Source organism: Lissotriton vulgaris, chromosome 1_1, assembly GCF_964263255.1.
Source record: "Lissotriton vulgaris chromosome 1_1, aLisVul1.2, whole genome shotgun sequence".
Classification (NCBI taxonomy): Eukaryota; Metazoa; Chordata; class Amphibia; order Caudata; family Salamandridae; genus Lissotriton; species Lissotriton vulgaris.
This window is the reverse complement of record NC_141685.1, coordinates 1,130,701,592-1,130,722,175: the sequence shown is the minus strand read 5'-3', so window position 1 is coordinate 1,130,722,175 and position 20,584 is coordinate 1,130,701,592. Positions and strand designations below refer to the sequence as shown.

The window sequence follows — 20,584 nt, the reverse complement described above, 5'->3', positions numbered from 1 at the left end:
TAATGGGTGCCTTGCTTATGTCTGGACTAAGCTAGGCTCCTCGGAGCTTTGAAAGCGAAACTTGTGCCAGCAGGTGCTTTTGTTTATTCCCAGTGAAAAAATTAATGTTTATTTTTTCTTTAATTATTTTTCGCTAATCCTACCTGGAACGAGTAAGGGTTGTTTTCTTGTGAATGGGCTTGGGTAATACATGGGACGTTCAAATACTTCAACTTATCCCGCAGTTCTTGGAGTGGGCAGAAGTGTGTTGGCTGCTGTTTGTGTGCATTTTATTGTGAGTCTCGCAGAGTTCCTTTTTCTGTTATGCATATTTTACGCACTCCGTCATCCTTCATTTCTGAGCATTTTATACTCCAGGTGTATACTTGCTTTGTTAAAGTGAGGGGGGCTTGCAGCTCTGGGCCTCTCCAGTGGGTTTTCTTCACCATCAGCTACATTGACTTTAGGCATCAAATATCTTTCCCCCTTCCTTCTCCCAAATGATTTCTTATCAGTAACACACTTTTGAATGATGGTTTCTTTGAGATGTTCTAGATTAACAAATTCATTACCTGAAATAAATATCTGAGTGTTTAGCAGTGCTGCCCCTGGGGTTCTGCACACACTGAAGTGCCTTCCACCCCAGCAGTTGACACAATCTTCATTGCACCTTCTTTATTTAGGACGCCTTCTTGCTTGTGATGCTAAACACTTGTGTCCCTTCTTCTTACAGAAATGCCCTGTGTTCAGGCGCAATATGGAGTGTTGCCTCAGACTTCGCTACCCTACGAGACCTTTGCTTCCGACTTTCTTCTAAGCCCCGAGTTCAGCCGAATCGCCATGGACCTGGTGAACGCAGATCTCTCTGCTACATCCTCCCTACCAAGCTTCAGTACGTTCATGGACAACTACGCCGGAGAGTTCGACACTTTTCTGTACCCAGTCCCCAGCACCAACCCACCCACTGCACTGAAACTGGAAGACTTCCAGCTCTACGGATGCTACCCAGGTTCCTTCGCCAGTCACCTGGATGAGACCATGTCCTCCAGCGGCTCGGACTATTATGGCAGCCCCTGCTCCATCCCATCTCCATCCACACCGGGGTTCCAGGCACCCCCAGTGCCCACCTGGGAAAACTCTTTTGGGCCCTACTCACCAACGCAGGGCTTTGACAGCATGCGCCATTGGACTGACCAGCAGAAGGGTACTGTATGTCCAACAGCCTTCTCCTTTAGCACCCCAGGGCAGAGCCCCGGGCTGGCTCCTGGGCATCTGAAGCTGCCTCCAGTCTCCCAGCGACTAGAGCCACAGGATGGAGAAATGTTTGCCTTATCCCAGCTCTCACCAACGGGGTTTGCTGGTCACTCTGGAGGCCATGGTCCTTCCTCTTTGGATGGTTCAGTTTTGATGGACAGTTCCTTGTCGCCGGTGAAGGCACGCAGCCCAGGTGGCAATGAAGGTCGTTGTGCTGTATGTGGAGACAACGCATCCTGCCAGCACTATGGAGTGCGGACTTGTGAAGGGTGTAAAGGCTTTTTCAAGGTTAGGCTCTACCTGTGTGATCAGCATGTGATTCCCAATGTTGAATTCGGTCTCCTCTCATTATTGTGTCTTAAGATGTGTTGTGCTATCCAAAGCATAGTAATTAGTGCAACAGTTCATTATTAGAGGAGCAGAATCTTAGAGTGGATAAAAAAAAATATTTTTTGGTGTAATGCAGCAGTTTACACTGGGTTGTGAAAGGCTGGTTGCAAGTGTGGTGTGACAGGCTGGTCACTAGACGTGCTATGGTGGGTCTGTCGCTCTGGGGTGTGTTGTTGTGTATCAGTCACGCAGAGATGTGTTGTGGCATGACATTCACAGTAGAGTGTGGTTGTCTGGTTGCGGTGTAGTATGGCTGGTGGATCGGTTGGTGGGCAGATTGCAGTGGTCTATATCAGCGACTTGAATTGCTGTGTGGCAGTGATCTAGGACAGCAGCTGTCAGTGGGTGGGGCACATACAATCTAGAGGGCTGCCACTTTTAATACTTTTTCCAGCTGCTGGTATTGTGTGTCTGTATGCTAGACAACTTGTGTCATGAGAATGCCTCCTGGACTCTAGAATACAATACAATTTTTTCCACCATGTATGCAGGGAGGCTGTGTACATTTATACGGGATGTTGCTCACTTTGACGTGAGCTCATTCAGCAGTCCTGGTACACTGGTTATGCACAGTTGGTTATCAGCCCTTGACATTAACTGATCATTTTAAAAAGCAAGTATTGATGCATCAGTGGTACCCAGTCACAGCTATGGCATTGTCCGAGGTGTTGGGTGGTAAAGAGGCGCAGTGGCAGCAGTATGTTATTTGCCAGGGTCCTTTAGGGAGCAGATACTAACGAAGCAGTGTCATCCAATCCCGTGTAGTATTCTGGCATTTGTTTACGCTATTTAGGGAGCAAATGCATCAGTTACATTGGAAAGATTAATCTAGTCTTGGTAGACTCCACTTGGCACTTGTCTGCGTTATCTCGTGCCCAAGAAGTGATATTCCATAAATGGGGACGCCTCATCTTGAAAGAAGGTTGGCTGAGCACCAGTGTATCGGCTCCTGGCCAAGGTTCCATACCAAAGCACAGTAAGTCGTTAATGAATTGTTCTCCGTGTACAGACATTTAGCCAAGGTTTCATGCAGCTTAATGATTAGTTCAAGGTGCATTGTTCGGAGACCACTGGTTTGAGCCATTGTTTCATGGCTTCATATTTCCTGATGCTGAGCTGTTGGTAGTTCTCAGGCCCGTAGCTATGGTTTCACATCTTCATACATATTGTAGGGTGCATCGTAGGATGCACACAGGCTCTTAGCCATTGTGTCTAGAGTTTTGTATTAGAGCATTGGATGGTAGTGCATTGTGGGCAGTGCACAGGCCATTGTTTCATGGCTTTTCAAGAGAGCATGACACGATGGCGCTTTGTGGGAGGTGCATAGGATCCTAGTCACAGTTTAATGTTTTCGTACTAAATTACGAGGTTCTGGTCCATTGTAAGGAGTATACTGATATTGGGCATTGTTTAGGGGCTTCAAACTGTATCGCAGGACGATTATGGTTAAAGTAATGTATAGGATGCAGCATTGTTTGTGAAAATCTGAAACGCTGACGTGTACGATATGAACCCCTTTTCATTTTTAGATGGAACCCCTTGTAGACTTTGTTTTTAAACGTCAAAGTCAGTACAGTTTAAGTCAAAACATGGGAAACTTGCAAATCTGTATTTCTTAACATTGGGACAGGAGGGAGAAGATATAAAATGGGTAGCCCAAAAGTGGAGCGGTGTACTTGCTTTGTTTTGTGCTGATTGTTGCGCTCAATGCATTGTGCTAAGCTCTGTGTGCTCTGTACTGTGAGCTGGGCCAGCAGTAAGGGAATGTTTGTGGCTGTTTTCAGTGTTACGGGGTATGGAGACTTATTTTTACTGTGGGCTGTACCCACTGAGTTGAGGACTGTATATGCTGTTTGGTGATTGCTGTACTTGGCGTGTCATCGGGTGTATCTTATTTACATCGAAGGTCTGTGCTCAACTTAATTTTCCAATAGCTGTGGTCTTTGTGCTTTGGTGCACCATGAGTTGTGGTTTATTTGGTGTGTTGCTGGGGGAAGTGTACTATCTGAGTTGTTGAGTTTCCAGAACCCTTGCTTTGCTGCAGCATGCCATGGCCTATGCATTCTCTATCGCTGTGCCTGTGGCATGTGCTTGCTGCACTGCCTTTGCAGCAAGAGTCTGGCCAGCTCCACAAATGGAATTGCTACAAGTGTATCGCAGCAGGGAATGAGATTGCACAGCAGTTGGGAGAGGTATAGCAGGAGTTTCTGCCTGAAGCCTGGCGGCAGTAGCCACTTGTCGAGGCAGGGAATGTTATGTGGTTGCAGAGTAGAGTTAGTTTGACTGAGCACTGGACCAGTACATTGGTCTTGGCTTAACTTTACAGGACTGGTATTGGGCTTTTCTTGGCTGTAGTTCTTGAAGGGATAGTCCTATTTTGGGGTTGAGGCACTTGGCTAAGTTGGTATGGAAGTGGACAGGGGGTCCTGCTTCTCGAGTCTGAAGAAGTGGAAGAGTCTGAGGAGCTGGTGGCCGGCAGGTGTTGCAGAACTAGTCTGGCCTGTCCATTGTCCTAGCAGAGCAGAGTGGCACATCCCCACCCCTTAAAGATTTTAGTTTAGATGCTTGTTTAGATGGCTTGATTTTAGGAATGATTGTGCTTTAAAAGTGGTTCAAAGGCCCATCTTTTGTTGGGAGCTTCAGTCCAGTGGGGTGATATTGGACGTGCAGTTTGAGGAGTCTTGTGGCCAGTAGGGCTGTTGTTGCAGCGCTGTGGTATGTCAGTGGAGGTGCCTGCTGCGGTATGAGGTCCAAGCTGGCTGGGGTGTGCTGAGGACTTTGCATGCTGCACCCCATTGCAGTCTGTGCTGACTGTACTCCCTCCAGCAGGCTTATGTGCACCTCGCATCAGTGGCCCAGAAGTCTTCTGGGGAAGAAAAGGCTAGCTCATAATAGCCTCTTTGATTCATCCCTTTGGAATCCGTGCTGATGCTCGGCGATTGTTCCCTCTTCCCACAGCGCACAGTTCAGAAAAACGCCAAGTACATCTGCCTGGCTAACAAGGATTGCCCCGTGGACAAGCGGCGCAGGAATCGCTGCCAGTTCTGCCGCTTTCAGAAGTGCCTGAATGTCGGGATGGTTAAAGAAGGTAAGTGCCTCCTTTCCCAGACAGATGCAGGGATATTTTAACGTTGTGCCTTCCATCTTGCTGTATACACTACTGTGGCACAGCCAGGCCGTCCTTAACAAAGGCTCCCTTGTACTGTAAAAACTGGAAATATCCGCCCCTGCTACAGACGTTGTTGTGCCCCTAAACCGCCACCACCCCCGGAATGGCTGCCAAGGCTGTCTCTGAAAATCTCAAAACAGTTCAAGGTATCATGCTAGAACCTCGTGGTGCAGCCTTTTCCCGTTAGACATTCCTAAACTGGCTACTTCCGCTTCCCCGCCAGTAGACTGTGCTTTACACCTGCTATCACCCCGTCTCTCTTTCCCCTCCCCTAAAAACTCTACATCTCACCAGAAGCAGTGCAGTCCGCCTGTCCCTCGAAAACCTCACACGTCGTTCCCCCGCAAGCTCCACTCCGAACCTCGCCCTCTTGTAACACGGAAATGTTGGTTCTTTAAACAAAATGTCACATTAGTTCAGAAACTGGGATGTTTACCCCAACACATCTTAATCTTTGTGTTCTTTCCATACTGCTTCGTACCTGGATCTCCCAGTTTTCGTCTCAGTTTATCAGTTGGCAGATTGTTGTGAGGCCCACTGTTATGATTTACTCACCCTTTGCACTCTCCTTCATGGCCGCATGATTGAAGTCCTGTTGTAGGGATAATGGGGCAGATTTTTGTTTTTAATAAAATGGCCACGGTCTCTCTTGAATTGAAGAGGAGCCCAGAAGAACTGACCCTGTAAGGTGGACGGAAAATGTCGAAAATACACGTGTTTATGTATATTTTGTATTTGAGAGTTCAGCTGCCTCTCACATTTAGTTTCTGAGTGGAGTACCCAACTTTTCATAGCTGAGGATTTGGGGGTTTTACCATTCATGCGCATCTTCCTTCTGTTATGAGCATTTAATAAATATGGCGTGTAAATTCCTATCACTGGCTTTAACCGATTAAACCTCCTGCTATGAACGAAGGACTCCACTGCTCTTCCCCCAGTACATGGCCTGAGTTCGTAACTCTTTTAAAGTCGCTCTTTCTCCACCATTAAACACATCCTCTATCTCCTCTTCCAGTGGTCCGAACAGACAGTTTGAAAGGCCGCAGGGGTCGCCTCCCATCCAAACCAAAGCAAGTTCCAGATGCGTCCCCTATGAACCTCATCACATCGCTTGTCCGGGCACATATCGACTCTGTGCCAAACTCCAGTAAACTCGACTATTCAAGGGTAAGTTGCACATTCTCATGTCAGAAGAATGATTGTTTTCCTCATTCCTTCCTTAGTGGACACTAATTGTGGTCAATGATTTGGACCTCAAGCCCCATGTGTCTAAATTTAAAGTGTTGTGCTTTGTTTTTTGTGATTAGGCTATGTTGACACCATCTTAGTCTAATGAGCAGCAACACTGTGCTTTAGCATTAATTTTGTTGTTGGATTTTTAAAAGAGAGCCCTGTGCTCTTTTTCAACACAATGGGCACTGGCGGGGACATTTAATCACTGTTGTTCTGTTCTATAAAGAGAAGCTTGAAGTACTGTTTGTTTGGTGTAAAGTGAGTGGGTAGCTAGTTGGGGGTTTTCTTTAATGTCCCATTTAGTGGCTCCTCCACCCATATGGCTCTCTTCCTGATCGGTTGCCGGCGAAGGGCATGAACTCTGGGTACTCACGTATTGCAAAAACCAAAGCAGATGACATTGGTGCCCTAGAATCCTCCAACTCCCGATCCAGTCCAGTGCAAGTTTTTCAGACAGTTGACCTATCTTCTTGGTATTCCAGTTTCAGGAGAATGTCCCACTTCAGTTTGAGAAGGAGGACGCAATGGACGTGCAGCAGTTTTACGACCTGTTATCGGGGTCCATGGACGTGATTCGGAAGTGGGCGGAAAAGATCCACGGGTTCCAGGAGCTTCCGAAGGAGGATCAGGAACTGCTGCTGGAGTCTGCATTCCTGGAGCTCTTCATTCTACGGCTGGCTTACAGGTGAGCAGTGTTGCTTAGAATGCAGCAGCGTCCATTGGGGGAGGCAGTAAGGGGTGGAGGCTACATGAAGAACATGCTTACAGCAGGGGCTACAGACAAGCTGTTACTATTTCCCCATTGTAGTATATCAAGGTGGATAGATGCTTAAATTCGATTAATCTCAAATCTGTTTCTAGGGGTTAAGTGGGCTTGTTGATAGCATGATTTATCTGGGAAGCTTGGTGTATTATAGGGTTGTTAATGATGTCATAAGTGGCAGCTGGGTGTGGTCCCTAGTATGTGTTTCACTTGGTGGGGGCATCCAAGGACATTTTCAGGGAAGGGCAGGGCTCCTGACTTGATTGTGGACTAGTCACTGGAATGCTTCATTCCGCTCTTGGTGGATGTAACATGTATCTTTGGGGTTCAAGTTAAACAATCTGTGTCATTAATGGTGGGCATGTGTAGGAAAAAGGCATGTCTGTTGAGGATGTCCCTGGTTTGCTTTAGCAGAGAATAGTTTAATTTGGTAACAGAATGTCTCCTCTCATATCACTGCCCTATTTTTAGAGCGGGACGGGCCCGGGAGATGTATTTGCTTCATTGCTGTTGCTATTGGTGGGAACCTGATCTCTGGATGTGATGTCTGCTTTGGCCGCTCTGTGCCTATAACTGCGTGAGCCTGTGGTGCAGCGTGCACTAAGAAAAGCCCTCCTTCTCAGTCGGGCAACTGTAAACCCTGTCCTGGGGGATCGGTGTCTTTAACAGGTTGAAATGTCCTTTTTGTGATGCTTCGTTTTTGACCAGTATGGTTATTAAACTAACCGATCCTCTTTAAGAAACCACCCCTTTGCGAGGCGGTGACTGGGGCAGTGACTAGTATTTGAGGTAGTTGTGCTGTGACTGCTGCATAACCAGAGTATCTTGCTGGACGTGTTGCTTCCCCCGTCAGGGCTGGGATTGTGGTGATTGGAATGCAGTAGCTCCTGGGGTGAAATCAAGTGGCAGTAGATGAGGTTTTTTATGTGGAATCAAGTTGGAAGATGATCAGCCAGTGTCATGTGTGGATTTACCCTACAAAGGCATAAACAAAATACACACTTGTCCTATACCAACAGTCCTATTTGCAGTAGTGCAGAGCTGGTACAGGTGTTGGGCAGCTTCTCTGGAACTGAGCTTCCCCTCATGCCCCACTCCAACTTGCATGTGCCACTCACCCCAAAAGCTGCTTCTCTGTCAATGTTTGTGTCTATGGCTTGTATCTCAAGTGCAAATGATCTCTTAACTCTTTCAGGTCAAAGCCTGAGGAAGGGAAGCTAATTTTCTGCAACGGGGTGGTTCTTCATCGCATGCAGTGTGTCCGAGGGTTCGGGGAGTGGATTGATGCTATCCTCGAGTTCTCCCAGAGCCTTCAGCGCATGAATATTGATGTCCCATCCTTTTCCTGCCTGGCCGCTCTTGTCATCATCACAGGTAGATACACGCACTGTCCCAGATTCTACTGCTTTAAAAGAATAACTCTAGCTTGAGTGGACTGCTCTGTTTTATTCCCCCCCTCCTAACCGTGTGACCTGTGCAGCAGAGTTTTCTCTTGAGGAGCGTAAGAGTGTCGCCCCCATTTCCCCCTCTCAGCTGCAATGCTGATCATGCTGCCATGTTTATTTTCCCTTTTTAGAAAAAAAAAACTCATACCCAGCTGCGCTGCCTGGGCGTTGGACATAACTAGCCTATCTGATTGGTAGGCTGCAGGCTTGGGTAGTTCGAATGTCTGGTTAGAGAGGTCTCTTGCTGTGATCAGCACGGCATGCGCACTTCAGTCCCTTGAACCCACATTGTGTCCCTCGGTGCGCTGACTGCACCTGCTCCAACCAATCCTTGCTTGGCTCTCATGCTGTTTACTACTATAAACTGCATTGTAGCAATGCAAGGATTGGCTGTGATCACAGGCTTCAGTAACTGTCCTGGCGGCCCCACAGTTAAAGGCATGTCGTGTGGGGATGGGCATATTAAAGAAGACCATGGCCAATCATTGTGTGGCTTTATTTGAAGCCACACAGTGATTGGTCATAATTTTGTCCTTTGTCATGAAGACCTTCCTCCATGTAGGGAACGTCCAGTGCATTTGTCTGCTGCAGCACTCGGGTGTTACGTTTTTTTTGCTTTGCATTATAATTTGTGTATTCTTATTTTTTACGCAAATACAATATTTTCCTATACTTTGAAGCACTTAGATGTCCTAAGCAGCATTGTGCTCACAGCGCAAGTGCGTGTTTAAAAAGAAAGCTACATTTTGCAGTTTAAATAAGTCCAAGGCCATGCATGTTTATGAAAACCTCAATACCAGCTTGGGCAGCAGCTGCCAGCCGGCCTCGGTCAGGCATGTATGAGCCTGGGGCAAGAAATATCACGGACTGGGATCGCCCCACCACTTTTACCATCCACTGACCACCACTGGCCCGGTGACCTGTGCTTAAAGTTGTTGCAGACTGGTAATGTTGGTGATTTAATTATGTAGAATTGGTTTTAAAACCTTCCACCATCCAATAGCTGCACTCTCGGGGGGTTAGATCTTGTTTTTATAAATGCTTTTTATGGCTTGTCGGGAGAGTCATGAATTATTATGGTATTTTCCATCAATTGTGTAGTCTGTATGAATGCTTTATCCTTTGCCGTGTCACTCCATTGATCTGCTTTCTGATATGATTCTTGTTGTTCTGATCCCTTTGTGCTGTGAGTTTTTCAGTGAGTGTTAAAAGCTGTGGTATCTTCACTATGCTTATGGTTTTAAAAGTCTCTTCTCTGGATCCACATACTTCCAATGTGGACGTACCTAGAGTGTTTTGTAAGCTTTCAGTGGCCTTTGGGTGACATCAAAAGGGTCTGGAGTGTGGAAGCTTGTGGTTTACAAATCTTTTCTTATGGTGCTTGGGGAGTGTAAGTGTGCCATTCCATTGTTGATTCAACACGTCTGTGGAGGCCCTAGGACATGTTTTGGCAACATAGGCAGTTGTGTGGCTGGATCCGTATCATATTGACTGGATAACCGTCAACTATGTGAATTATTCTTTTAGGTTGATTGTGTGTGAAAGTCACACATAGTTAGCTTGAAAATGGCATTTATATTCTGTGCCTAGTTTACAAAGCACGTGTGATGCCCTGCTCTTTGATAGTGGTTTCCACATAACTTGTGATAGACTTATATTCATGTGTAATTACTTACCACAGCTCATTTGCTGCACTTAATCCACCACAGGAAACTCCATGTAGTCACCTCCTTCCCAGGCTGATTGAAGGGAGAGGCGTCACAGCCCTTGGAGTGATGTTTGAGAGCAGGAGAACCAGGGGCAAAAGCAGGGGGGCAACCTGAGTAGAAAAAAATTGAGGGCACTTGATTGAGGAAGAGAAGGATGACAGTCAAGCAGAAGTAATAGAGGTGGGCTAATGGTCACAACCTGGAACTTAAAACACTCTGCTGTATGCAGGCAATACAATGTTGTACCTGCAGCAAACTGGAGAGAGACTTGTGGGGAAGTACAGGTAATGCATTTTCAGCGCTAGAGAAACGTTTCTAAACAAAAAAAAGTCACAAGCCATGTTAGGCCATTACGCAAAAAGAACAATTGATGGACAGAACGCAGAACAATGCCCTACATTCACCCCAGTACAGAAATATGGGCCTAAATCCATCGTTCTTATTTGATCACCAAGCCTTTCCAGTTTGCATCCAGCCATATGCAAATCAGACTTGACCCTGCGCCCAATGTGAACAGTCCAGCCCGAACTGCCAGGCCAGGTACTCCTTGGACTGGAAACAAGCATCCTAGGACCAGTTTCGTACTTTCACCCCACATCAGCCAGAATAGTTTGAGACCAGTGGCATGGAGAGCATTGGACCCACATCGGGGCATACCCGTCCCACTCTGGGTGACAAACGCAAAAAGAACAATTAATGGACAGAATGCAGAACAATGTCATACATTTACCCCAGTACAGAGATCTGGGCCTAAATCCGTCATTTTTTGCTCACCATGCCATTCCAGTTTGAACCCAGCCATATGCAAATCATTCTTGACCCTGAGCCCAATGGGAACAGTCCAGCCCGAACAGCCAGACCAGGTACTCCCTGGACTGGAAACAAGCATCCTAGGGCCAGTTTCGGGCTTTCACACCTCATCAGCCAGGATAGCTTGACTCCAGTGGCATGGAGAGCACGGGACTCAAGTCTGAGCATACCCGTCCAACTTGGGGTGACAAACGCAAAAAGAACAATTGATGGACAGAATGCAGAACAATGTCATACATTCACCCCATTACAGAGATCTGGGCCTAAATACATCGTGTTTTTGCTCACCATGCCATTCCAGTTTCAACCGAGCCATATGTAAATCAGTCTTGACCATTAGGCATAGAGACTTGATAATGGCGAGAAATGTGGATTGCTCACCAGCAAATACATTGTCTGTGAACTCAATCAGACCTCGTTTGGGGGGTGGGGTTGGAGGCAATTATTGGTCAAACAGACTACTGGGCACCAACCATGGTGTCTGAAGTTGTTTCTGATGCGTGTTTCTTGATTCCAAGATTCACAGTCACATAAGCACTCAAAACGACTCCGTCCATTCACTTTTCAAATAAATGTGTTCACATATTTTTTATGTTCTATTTTCATTTAATTTTCATAGATGCGTCGTTATTCAATCATAACTTTCAACATTCATTTCATTTTTCACTCATTATGCCCGATGCATTTTGCGCCGCAAAATAACGGAGAGAGACTGCCTCGTCGCGGGTTTTGACACGCATATGTTTCGGGCACGAGATATTGCAAGAACCGCCTAGAGAAAAAGTCCCCTGAGGAAGAGCAGTTAGCTCGAAATGCATCGGGCATAATGAATGAAAAATGAAATGAATTTTGAAAGTTATGATGATTGAATAACGACGCATCTATGAAAATTAAATGAAAACAGAACATAAAAATATGTGAACACATTTATTTGAAAAGTGAATGAACTGAGTCGTTTTGAGTGCTTATGTGACTGTGAATCTTGGAATCAAGAACCACGCATCAGAATCAGTATCCATCCCCAATGCTCAGTGGGAGATTCACATAAGGCACCAACCACATTGCTGAATAAGATTACAAACTTCGAACAGTATTATTGAAAACTATTGAGTGCGGAGCCACATCCCATTTGGGTCTGAAGTTGTTTGCCACTGGTGTCCATCCCATTATGGCGCTGCACACTGGGTCAAGTACAACCCTTTCTGCAGTTGGCGTCAGTGAGCAGTCCGACTTCTCAGAGGGGTAGTGTGGGAGACGAGCACAGAACTCAACAGCAATTCAATAGATAAAATAAGTAATGATCAGCACAGTGCTTATATTTAACGTAAAAAGAAAGTACTTTGATCACCCAGCCAAACTAAATATTACACAGTTGAAATTAAATATATGTTACAGGTTTGTAATCCTGGTTCTGATCACCAGGAAATTTTACACCCTGCAGTTGATACACTCTCAGATCTGGCAATTCTAATGTTTATAGTCTCTAGTATACTAAGGGTAGATGCATGAATACGGCCCAGGTACAGATAACTTCACTTTTAATCCCACTCGTTAGATGCATACCTCTGAGCTATAGTTTTCTACCCAGGCATTAACTCGGGCTAACCTTATCCAATCCTTTTACCATGTGCCTCAGTGCTCATTTTGAACCCCACTTGTATACATGTTTTCCAGATAGTGGATGTGAATCCACTGTCTAAGGTTTCAGAACAGGTTTGGGTTGGTTCTCTTTCAAATTGCATTTCTATGCTGCTCTCCAGATACAACCTTAGTGCAAAGAGATGGTTCTCACAGCAAGTACTAATGGTCCTGACTCCAAGCAGGCGTATACCAAACACTGGCACAGTGAAGTGTGAATTCTCTGCACATGTCTGCCATCAACTTCTTGAATCAGTAATTAGAGAACAGACAAAGATACAGGCCCTGCGTAGAAACTTCTTCATGTTGAACAACAGAAACTACAGCCCCCCCCCCACCGCCAAAGCTACCAAATGACCGTACTTAGGAAGCACTAATAAGCACTCCTTTGCAAAACGAGTTCCTCCGTGATTTTTTTTTAAAGTAACCCTTTCTCCATCTTCTTTAGGTTATTATCAGGGTCTCTAGCCTCCAGTTGCAGGAAAACCAGCAACACGGCTCCTTTCTCTTGGAAATGTCATTATCCCCCTATGCTAAACCCAGGGTCATTCAAAATGGATCCTACTGGCCCCACTAAACACATGCAGAAATGCACACACATTATCTCGCTTACATTCTACTACAACCATGCATGTGCCACATTTTTACTAAAACACAAACCCACCCCACACATCTCCTGTACCCCCCCCCCCCCCCCACTCCCCCCACCACCCACACCTTGCACAAGGTTTTGGGTTTCACATAACAGCGAACTTGACACGACGGGGGTCAGTAGACTGCGCTGTCAATTACTAAAAGAAAAGGGTCTGGTCACACTTGGAATTCACAAGACATTACCACTATAGCTTTGAGGTACACCTAGGGCATGGACAATAGTTCACTGTCCATTATGAGGGCTCGATTGGTGTAACCCTCCAGGTCACAGGCCTGGTCCTGAACCTCGCATTGTGTAGGCCGGTTATAGGACCCTGCACTCTTTCTAGGTTAGTGTGATGCCTTGGCCAAAATAAGTCCGAATTCCAGTTTTGCATGCAGTCAGGCAATCGGTGCAGGGGTGTACAAGCCCGCTTAGCTTGCATAGGGCAGTCCCATCCTGACATAACCTGAAAACTCATTCCAGTGTATAAACATATGGCTTTATATGTAGTTCACAAAGTTGTTGGGGAGCCTCCTGTTATGTAATTTTTCATCTCCAACTGTTTTGGTGCATGCCTACAGTTCAGTCGGCGTTTCATTGTGGTTGCTTTGGTGTGTTTTTTGTTTTAGTACAGGAGTGTTTGCGAGAGCCTAGATTTCTAGTTGCAGAGACATTTTTGCTGCACGGAGGTGTGCAGGCATGCGCGTCTAGATCCCTTTACAGAGCTTTTCAAATACTTGAGGGGGCGTACGTTGCAGCTGTCTAGGTGGTTTAGAGGCTACTGCAGCAGTGTTTCTGCTTCTCAAGCATCAGATCTTTCACAGTTTCACATACTTGAATTATTCGGCATGTACAGGCTGGGAGTTCTCTGTTACAAAAGTGGTAGTAAACGCTTGGTAAGCGATGCATTCTGTGCCTTCCACTGACCTCGTTGTACCACTAACACCAAAGATAGGTAAGAGAAGATACTAGAGTTATAAAGATTCAGTAATAACCCGGTAAGGCCACCTGGGACAACTGATGCTTCCTAATAATATTTTCTGGTACCAATTTGTGTGTGGACGCTGACCCTTTGGGCCGGGTTGCTATTTTAGTCTGAAAAGGCCTTTTGCGATTTTTATTACATTTTAATATAGAAAAGCTACAAAATGAAATGATTCAACAAAAGGTAGATGCACGCATATGGGGAAGTCTGTGGGTCTGAGCTCTCACCCAAAAAGATTTGTATGACGTACATTCCTGTGTATAATGAGCAAGTAAGTGGTCAAGCAAGTTAAACCAAAGGGACTAACAATTGTAAAAGGAAAGTATAGGAATGCACATGTGATGTCACGCGCACAAGGGCGAGCTTACCACAAGCCCATGTATTTAGAGTCCTCTGCATAGCCTGTGGGTATATGTTTGAATACTGGAAGGGCTGCAAAAGATTAGTATGTCACAGAATTGATGCTTGTCCGCGCTAGTCGACAAGCATAATTCGATCCGGTCTAAAATAGCACCTTTGGTAGCTGTACTGTTGCTATTATGTCTTGACTTTGGTTGTGGTCCCCCATCCAACTTACAAGTCCAACTACTGTGACCTGCCTCTGAGTGGAGCAACGATGGTGTGCAGTGTGCAGTGTTTGCGAACTAGAACTGGGGGTTGAAACCCACGGGCTTTCTGGGGAGGGGCGGGGGAGTGGGGGGAGAATCACTCCTACATGTATTTCAGTTGCTGCCCATAGGTCTGGCTTCTCTGTACCCTTCATGCCGGTTATTTCCGATCTGCAAATAGTAATCTGTTCGAAAAGAGCTACAATGTGGTTGTTCCACACAAAAATGAAAGTGGATCAGAAATGCAGTCTGTTGCAGGAAGAAGAGAAAACCTGCCCTTTCCGAGCGCTGTGCCGTGAGTCATTTCACAGACAGCCGGTGAAATGCTAGCAGCTGTCAGCAGAGCCTTGGCAGCCTAGGGCACTGTAGGGTGTAAAGGGGGTGTAATCTGTGCCTCCTGGCACCCGGTTACACAGGGTGGGAGGGTAGCTCTGGCTCACAAATTCAATTGGCTGGAATGCAGTTCTGGGACTCCTGGGCCTTGGGTGCCCCGGGAGGGGTTGGGAGGGGGGAGTGGAGCGAATGGCTTCATGTTGCCGTTCAGTATGTTGCTGAAAGTTGTCCCTCTGTGCCTCCAGCACACATCTACTGAGAGGGGGCAGGTGCTTTGCCTCCAGCCACTTTGCTGTACAGTGGCATATTGTGGAGGGAAATATTTGCCATATTGCCCTCTCCTGACCACGAGCGTAGGTGGTGCCTTTTCTCCTAGCCCTTTATTATATGGGGTGGCACAGGGACTGAGCCACCCTTGCCAGGTACCAAAGCTCCTTTCCCTTCTGGCACCGTGCTGCAACAGGGATCGAAGTGAGTAAGGGGGTTGTACCGCCTGCCTCTTATCTGTGGGGAGGTGGCAGTGGTGTGCTAGCTATGCTTTCCAACTACTGACTGATGAGTAAGGATGGGAATTATACTCCTCATCCCTCACCTCTGCAGAAGTGGGCTGTGCCTTGTGGCCCTATTCTGTGTGAGAGAGAGAAGAGATGCCCTCCCTCCCGGGTGCTGCCTATCCGAGCAGAGTTTGTGCTTTCAGAATATAAATATTTTTCGATTTTTCAACGAGAATGTTAAACACATTTTTGACTTGCTCTTGTAGGTGCTGTCTACGGCAGTGTGTGCAGCTGATACCCTTACACATTGTACAGCTTTAGCACTTTGAGACATATAGCGCTGAGGCTGACATGAAAACTGTGGTGTAGATTCAAGTGCACACTGCGGTGATTTCCTTGTCTGCTTCAGTTTTATATATACTAAGATAAAATGTGTCCTCTACCTACCTTTAACAGCACCTATCACTGGAAGGCTCACCTCTCCCCCTGGCTCACCCTTCCTTTTGTCCAAAGGGGTGTATCAAACCTTTGAGCTATCCCAACTGGAGCATCCCCGCAGTACTTATGACCCGTTTACCTGAAGGGGATTGACCTAAGGAGCCCATAGTTTTATTGTTGGATAGTTAGTGGAGGTAAACTTGTATGTGCGGTTGGTGTGGCTTAAATAGTTTTAACAAGCGTCCTCACTGCATTTGCAGTAGTTAATGGTGCATTTGTGGAAGCTGCAAGTGTAGTCGCACATATTGCAATACCTCGATATTGCAGATGCATAGGCCGTGGGTGCTGACTGTGTGGCTTTCACTGGTGTAGTTGGAGAAGTTGTGGTATTATATCTTCCGTTGCAAAAACTATGGATGTTGTAGCTACAGGTTAATTTCCTGAATTATTCAATTACTTTAGTACTGTAGATAACAGAAGATACAAGAAGCCTGGACTAGGGTGTTCTAGTTATTTCCTGAATCTGGATGATTCACTTGGCATACATTTTTGCCTTTCAGTAGCTGATGTCTATGTAGCAATACCTTATTGGCTCCCAAGAAGGATGGCCGCCATCTTGGATGCTTGTTTCTTTGACTCCAAGCTTCCCAATAGCACCCGATCATCCGTTATTGTCTTTGATACTCGGCTTGTAATCTTTAACCCCGTGCTGCCTTTTTATGATGCAACGTGTACCCAAACGACAGCAACTAATGACAGCCTTTTTCAAAACCTACATTGAGTTCCTGGACCATTTGAATGCATTTTTTAAATGGATTCTTTTTTGCTTCCTTTTTAGATCGACATGGACTGAGGGAGCCCAAGAAAGTAGAAGACCTCCAAAGCAAGATCATCAGTTGCCTGAAGGAGCACGCCACGACCACCGTGAGTGAGCAAGGACGGCCCAACTGCTTGTCCAAGCTGCTAGGCAAGCTACCGGAACTGCGCACCCTCTGCACACAGGGTCTGCAGCGCATCTTCTACCTGAAGCTGGAGGATCTGGTGCCACCTCCTCCCATTGTAGATAAAATATTCATGGACACACTGCCTTTCTAAAGCACTTTACCAAAGGGCGGTCAGCCCATTGCACTGCACGCACAATCCTGGACACTGAATGAGCTCGCGTGGGCTCGCTAGCCACCGGAGACTTGGGCAACTTCGGAAGCTGCTGGCACGGTTCGCCTCTCTGTGGACTCTTCACTTATGCTTCGGAGAAGCTGCTATGTGCCTTCTTAAGAGACTCCAGTCCAGAATATCCTTCATTTCCCAATCTCCAGTGGCTTTGTACAGCTCATGGAGGCATTACCGCACTTTCCCATGTTCCCTTGCTCCCTGGTGCAGTATGCACATTGACATTTATATAAGGAGGACCTGGGGAGAAACTGCGCTGGACTAGTAGACAAAGCTCTCTATAAGCACGGACCCTGGTCTACTGTGGCCGTTTTGTAAAATCTTGTAAATAGAGACTGTAAATAAGAGAGGCACGCAAATGACGAAGCCAGTGAGCTAAGAAGCAAGGTGCCGACATGGAGAGGCCTCGTTACTGAAGCCTTGTCACCATTTGGCCTTTATGTACATTTATACATATACATAGTAATTTGGAGTAATGCAAACCCACGTCTGACGTTTATATGTGTATTTTTCTGGATTTAAAGTACGTGACATTTTTCTGATTATTATATATTTAATATATTGAATAAAAAATATACTGTTGCTCTCATGTTGCACTGCATCATTGCCCAGGGCATGCCATGTTCTCTCTTATGGCTAAAATGGGCAGCCCCGGGTGTAGATGCTAAGAGTTGCTAGGGAAATGTAGAACTCGTTGCTTTAAATGAAAACAGGTGTTAAGCTCCAGCTACTGCACTTGTTTTTGAAGGAAGATCACTCCGATAGTGCAGCGGGACACCGATTCAGAAGCACTCTAATGGCTGTAAAGCTTTTTCATGGGTTACAGGGACATTCAATAGCAATAGGCAGTAATGAGTGGTTACTGTTGCTTACCACCATGTCCTAGGGCCATCGAAACTGACTGCTGTACTCCATTGCATAAACCAGTTTCTGCCTTTGGGTACCTGACTTTCATGGGTTAGTGAGATCGAATAGTCGACACTGGATGTAGGTTGTTAGTATGCATGCCTTGGCCAAGCATGGGGAACATGTTGCCCATTATAACGCGTTGTATAACATTGTGGTACATTGTTGTACAGACATACAGACAGATAGACTGATTACACAGTATCAGTCACCACTGTGTAATTACAGTTAGGTCAGAGTTTCCATCGTAAGAGAATTTTTTGTTTCATTAATAAATTTGGCCCAAACGGGTTTTCTCCATGCAATTTCCTGTAGGGATTTTGGGAAATGATTAAGCATGGGCGAATTTTGCGAATCTGGCATTCGCGAATTTTGCGAATTTGCGAACTCGCAATCCGCAAAATCCGCGAATTTGCAGATTTTTTTTTGTGTTCGCAAGGGTTTCTGCCAGTTCGCGAGGATTTTGTACCAGTTCGCAATTGCAAACTTACTTGTCGGCACGCAACGGTCCCGACTATGTTGTTTCTACGACTTGTTCATCATCACAGGTTCACAGCACCCTCTGTTTCAACACTGCCACCCTCTGTTTCACCCATTCCACCCTCTGGTACATCAATGCCGCCCTCTGGTTCATCATAATCACTGTAGATTATGGGGGGAAAAAGCAAGCACACCTGCCCTGCTTCAACTGACATGAATTAATTTGGGGTTGATTTATTAATGTGTCACTGTTTTAAAATTCCAGTCTGCACCTACTTCCTTATCTGTAATTTGCTTTCTGTTGCAGTGCAATTTTTTTTTTCAGGACCTTTGTGGCCTACTTGTAGCTATTCTATGATCTGGCTGTGAGGGTCAGAGCAGGGTCATACAATTGTTGCAACTAGCAACTGAACTCTGGAGGGGCCCCAGTCAGGAAGCACTACAGGGAATGGTTACTAATGATGAATTTGAACTTTTGCACCTGCTGCTGAGTGCTTTCAGTTTAGCAAAACTCGTTTTTCTGCAGAACAGCAAATGTAATGCCAACAAACTTACTTGTGAAAGTGTATTTCTAATCCAAAAGTGATCCAAAGAAAGTCAAAAGGCCTCAAATCCAAAAAAGGGCAGGCAAATGTCAACCTGAGGAGTTATTCTGATAAAAATCATCATTTTCAGAAGGTCTATGCTGCTTGCTAGTGGATTTCTTGTGCAGAATTGCAAATTTTGTAATTTCGCGAGTGCGAGATTGTTGCTTCCCGCCGCACCTACATGTTCGCAATTGCAAACTTACACCGCACGCCGCAAAATTGTATCACCAAGAAAAAAAAATCCGCTGCGTGCAAATTTGTGGATTTTCGGTAAATTTGCGAGCGTTCGCGGTTTGCGAATTTACCGAAAATCCGCGAGCGGAACGGATTTTCCGCCCATGCTTAGAAATGATACAGAAAAAGCGAGTGAGCAAAATACCACCTAATTCGGCAGAAAGCTAGAACTTTACTTCGAAAGCGTGCTTCTTGTAATTTGGTGTAAATCTGAGTGGTGTTATTGCGTGGCTGTCGGGGTTTGGCCAGGCCCTGCGGCCAATCCCCTGCTGCACACAGTTGAAGCCCATGCACAGCGGGGATGACTGCTAGCAGGATGTTAGGTGAAGGACCTGCAGCCAATCCCCTACTGAGCTCGGCCACATGCTATGCTCCGTGAGGGAGTTTGTGAACATTATGATGAACACTCTAAATTCCCTGAAAAAAGAACGTTTAAGGTGAAGTTACAAGTTACAGTAATGATATAGTTTGTCCTTGTAAGAATATAAAAACTAGTTTTAAAACCAAAAAAACACAAAAATGAATCAGTTATAGTATATTGAGCTAACTATAACTTGCACTACTGCCATACACTGCATATGACCTCACACATTCACTCGTGATCTGTTTAATGACATTATTGATGACATCCCTGAGGTTATCATGCAATCATTGTGACACGCTCTTCTAGTGTTTGTGGTCTTGATGTAAATCAACACTACAGGTGTGAACATTTTTCTGTTTACCTAAATGTAATTACCTCTTAAAGACTTCAAATTACCTGCAAATTTAAGGCAAGAGGTTGAGAGGTATACATTTGCCACTGTAAAGACACTTTCTTCCACGTGTTATGGACAGCAGTCTGTAGTTCAGAAAAATGCACTAAACATATTCCTGCAATGGTCATAATGACGACAACCTTACATGTAATGCTTACACCACCAGTATGAAATAAACCGTATCTCAGTAGGACATCCCTATATTCTATTGTATATTATAATCTGCAGTGCCTCAAAATCTTCAGCAAATTTCTGGAAATAAACATCCACACTTTAAAAATGTCATTGCTACATTTAATTTGTCTCAAGAACCTGCTTTGCAACTATTTTATATGGGCACGTGCCCACATATCCACTGGTAAATTTTGTATTGTAAACCAAACTTTTATATTTTCTAACAGTTTTTTCATAAAAGGCTTTGGCTTTAAGACTCGATTTCAAACATACCTCTGCAATCCACATTAGGTGCGCTCACCTGTAATCTTGTTTAACTGAGAATAATATGCGCACCCTAAACTTTAGTGACTTGTAAATGGTGTACCACATAACTTTTAAGAAGCACAA

At 45.5% G+C, this 20,584-nt stretch overlaps 1 protein-coding gene across 2 annotated transcripts in view; it reads left to right on the top strand.

Moving 5' to 3' along the window:
* The window catches only part of NR4A1 (nuclear receptor subfamily 4 group A member 1), a 90,776-nt gene extending 73,132 nt beyond the window's left edge, over positions 1–17,644 (top strand). For both annotated transcript variants that reach the window (XM_086963783.1, XM_086963780.1), the window contains exons 2-7: positions 713–1,521; positions 4,582–4,711; positions 5,808–5,959; positions 6,508–6,710; positions 7,984–8,162; positions 16,724–17,644. In XM_086963783.1, coding sequence (XP_086819909.1) covers positions 715–1,521; positions 4,582–4,711; positions 5,808–5,959; positions 6,508–6,710; positions 7,984–8,162; positions 16,724–16,980 — 1,728 coding nt within the window. In that variant the 5' untranslated portion in view covers positions 713–714 and the 3' untranslated portion in view covers positions 16,981–17,644. The remainder of the gene's footprint in view (positions 1–712; positions 1,522–4,581; positions 4,712–5,807; positions 5,960–6,507; positions 6,711–7,983; positions 8,163–16,723) is intronic.
* The last annotated feature ends 2,940 nt before the right edge of the window (positions 17,645–20,584 follow it).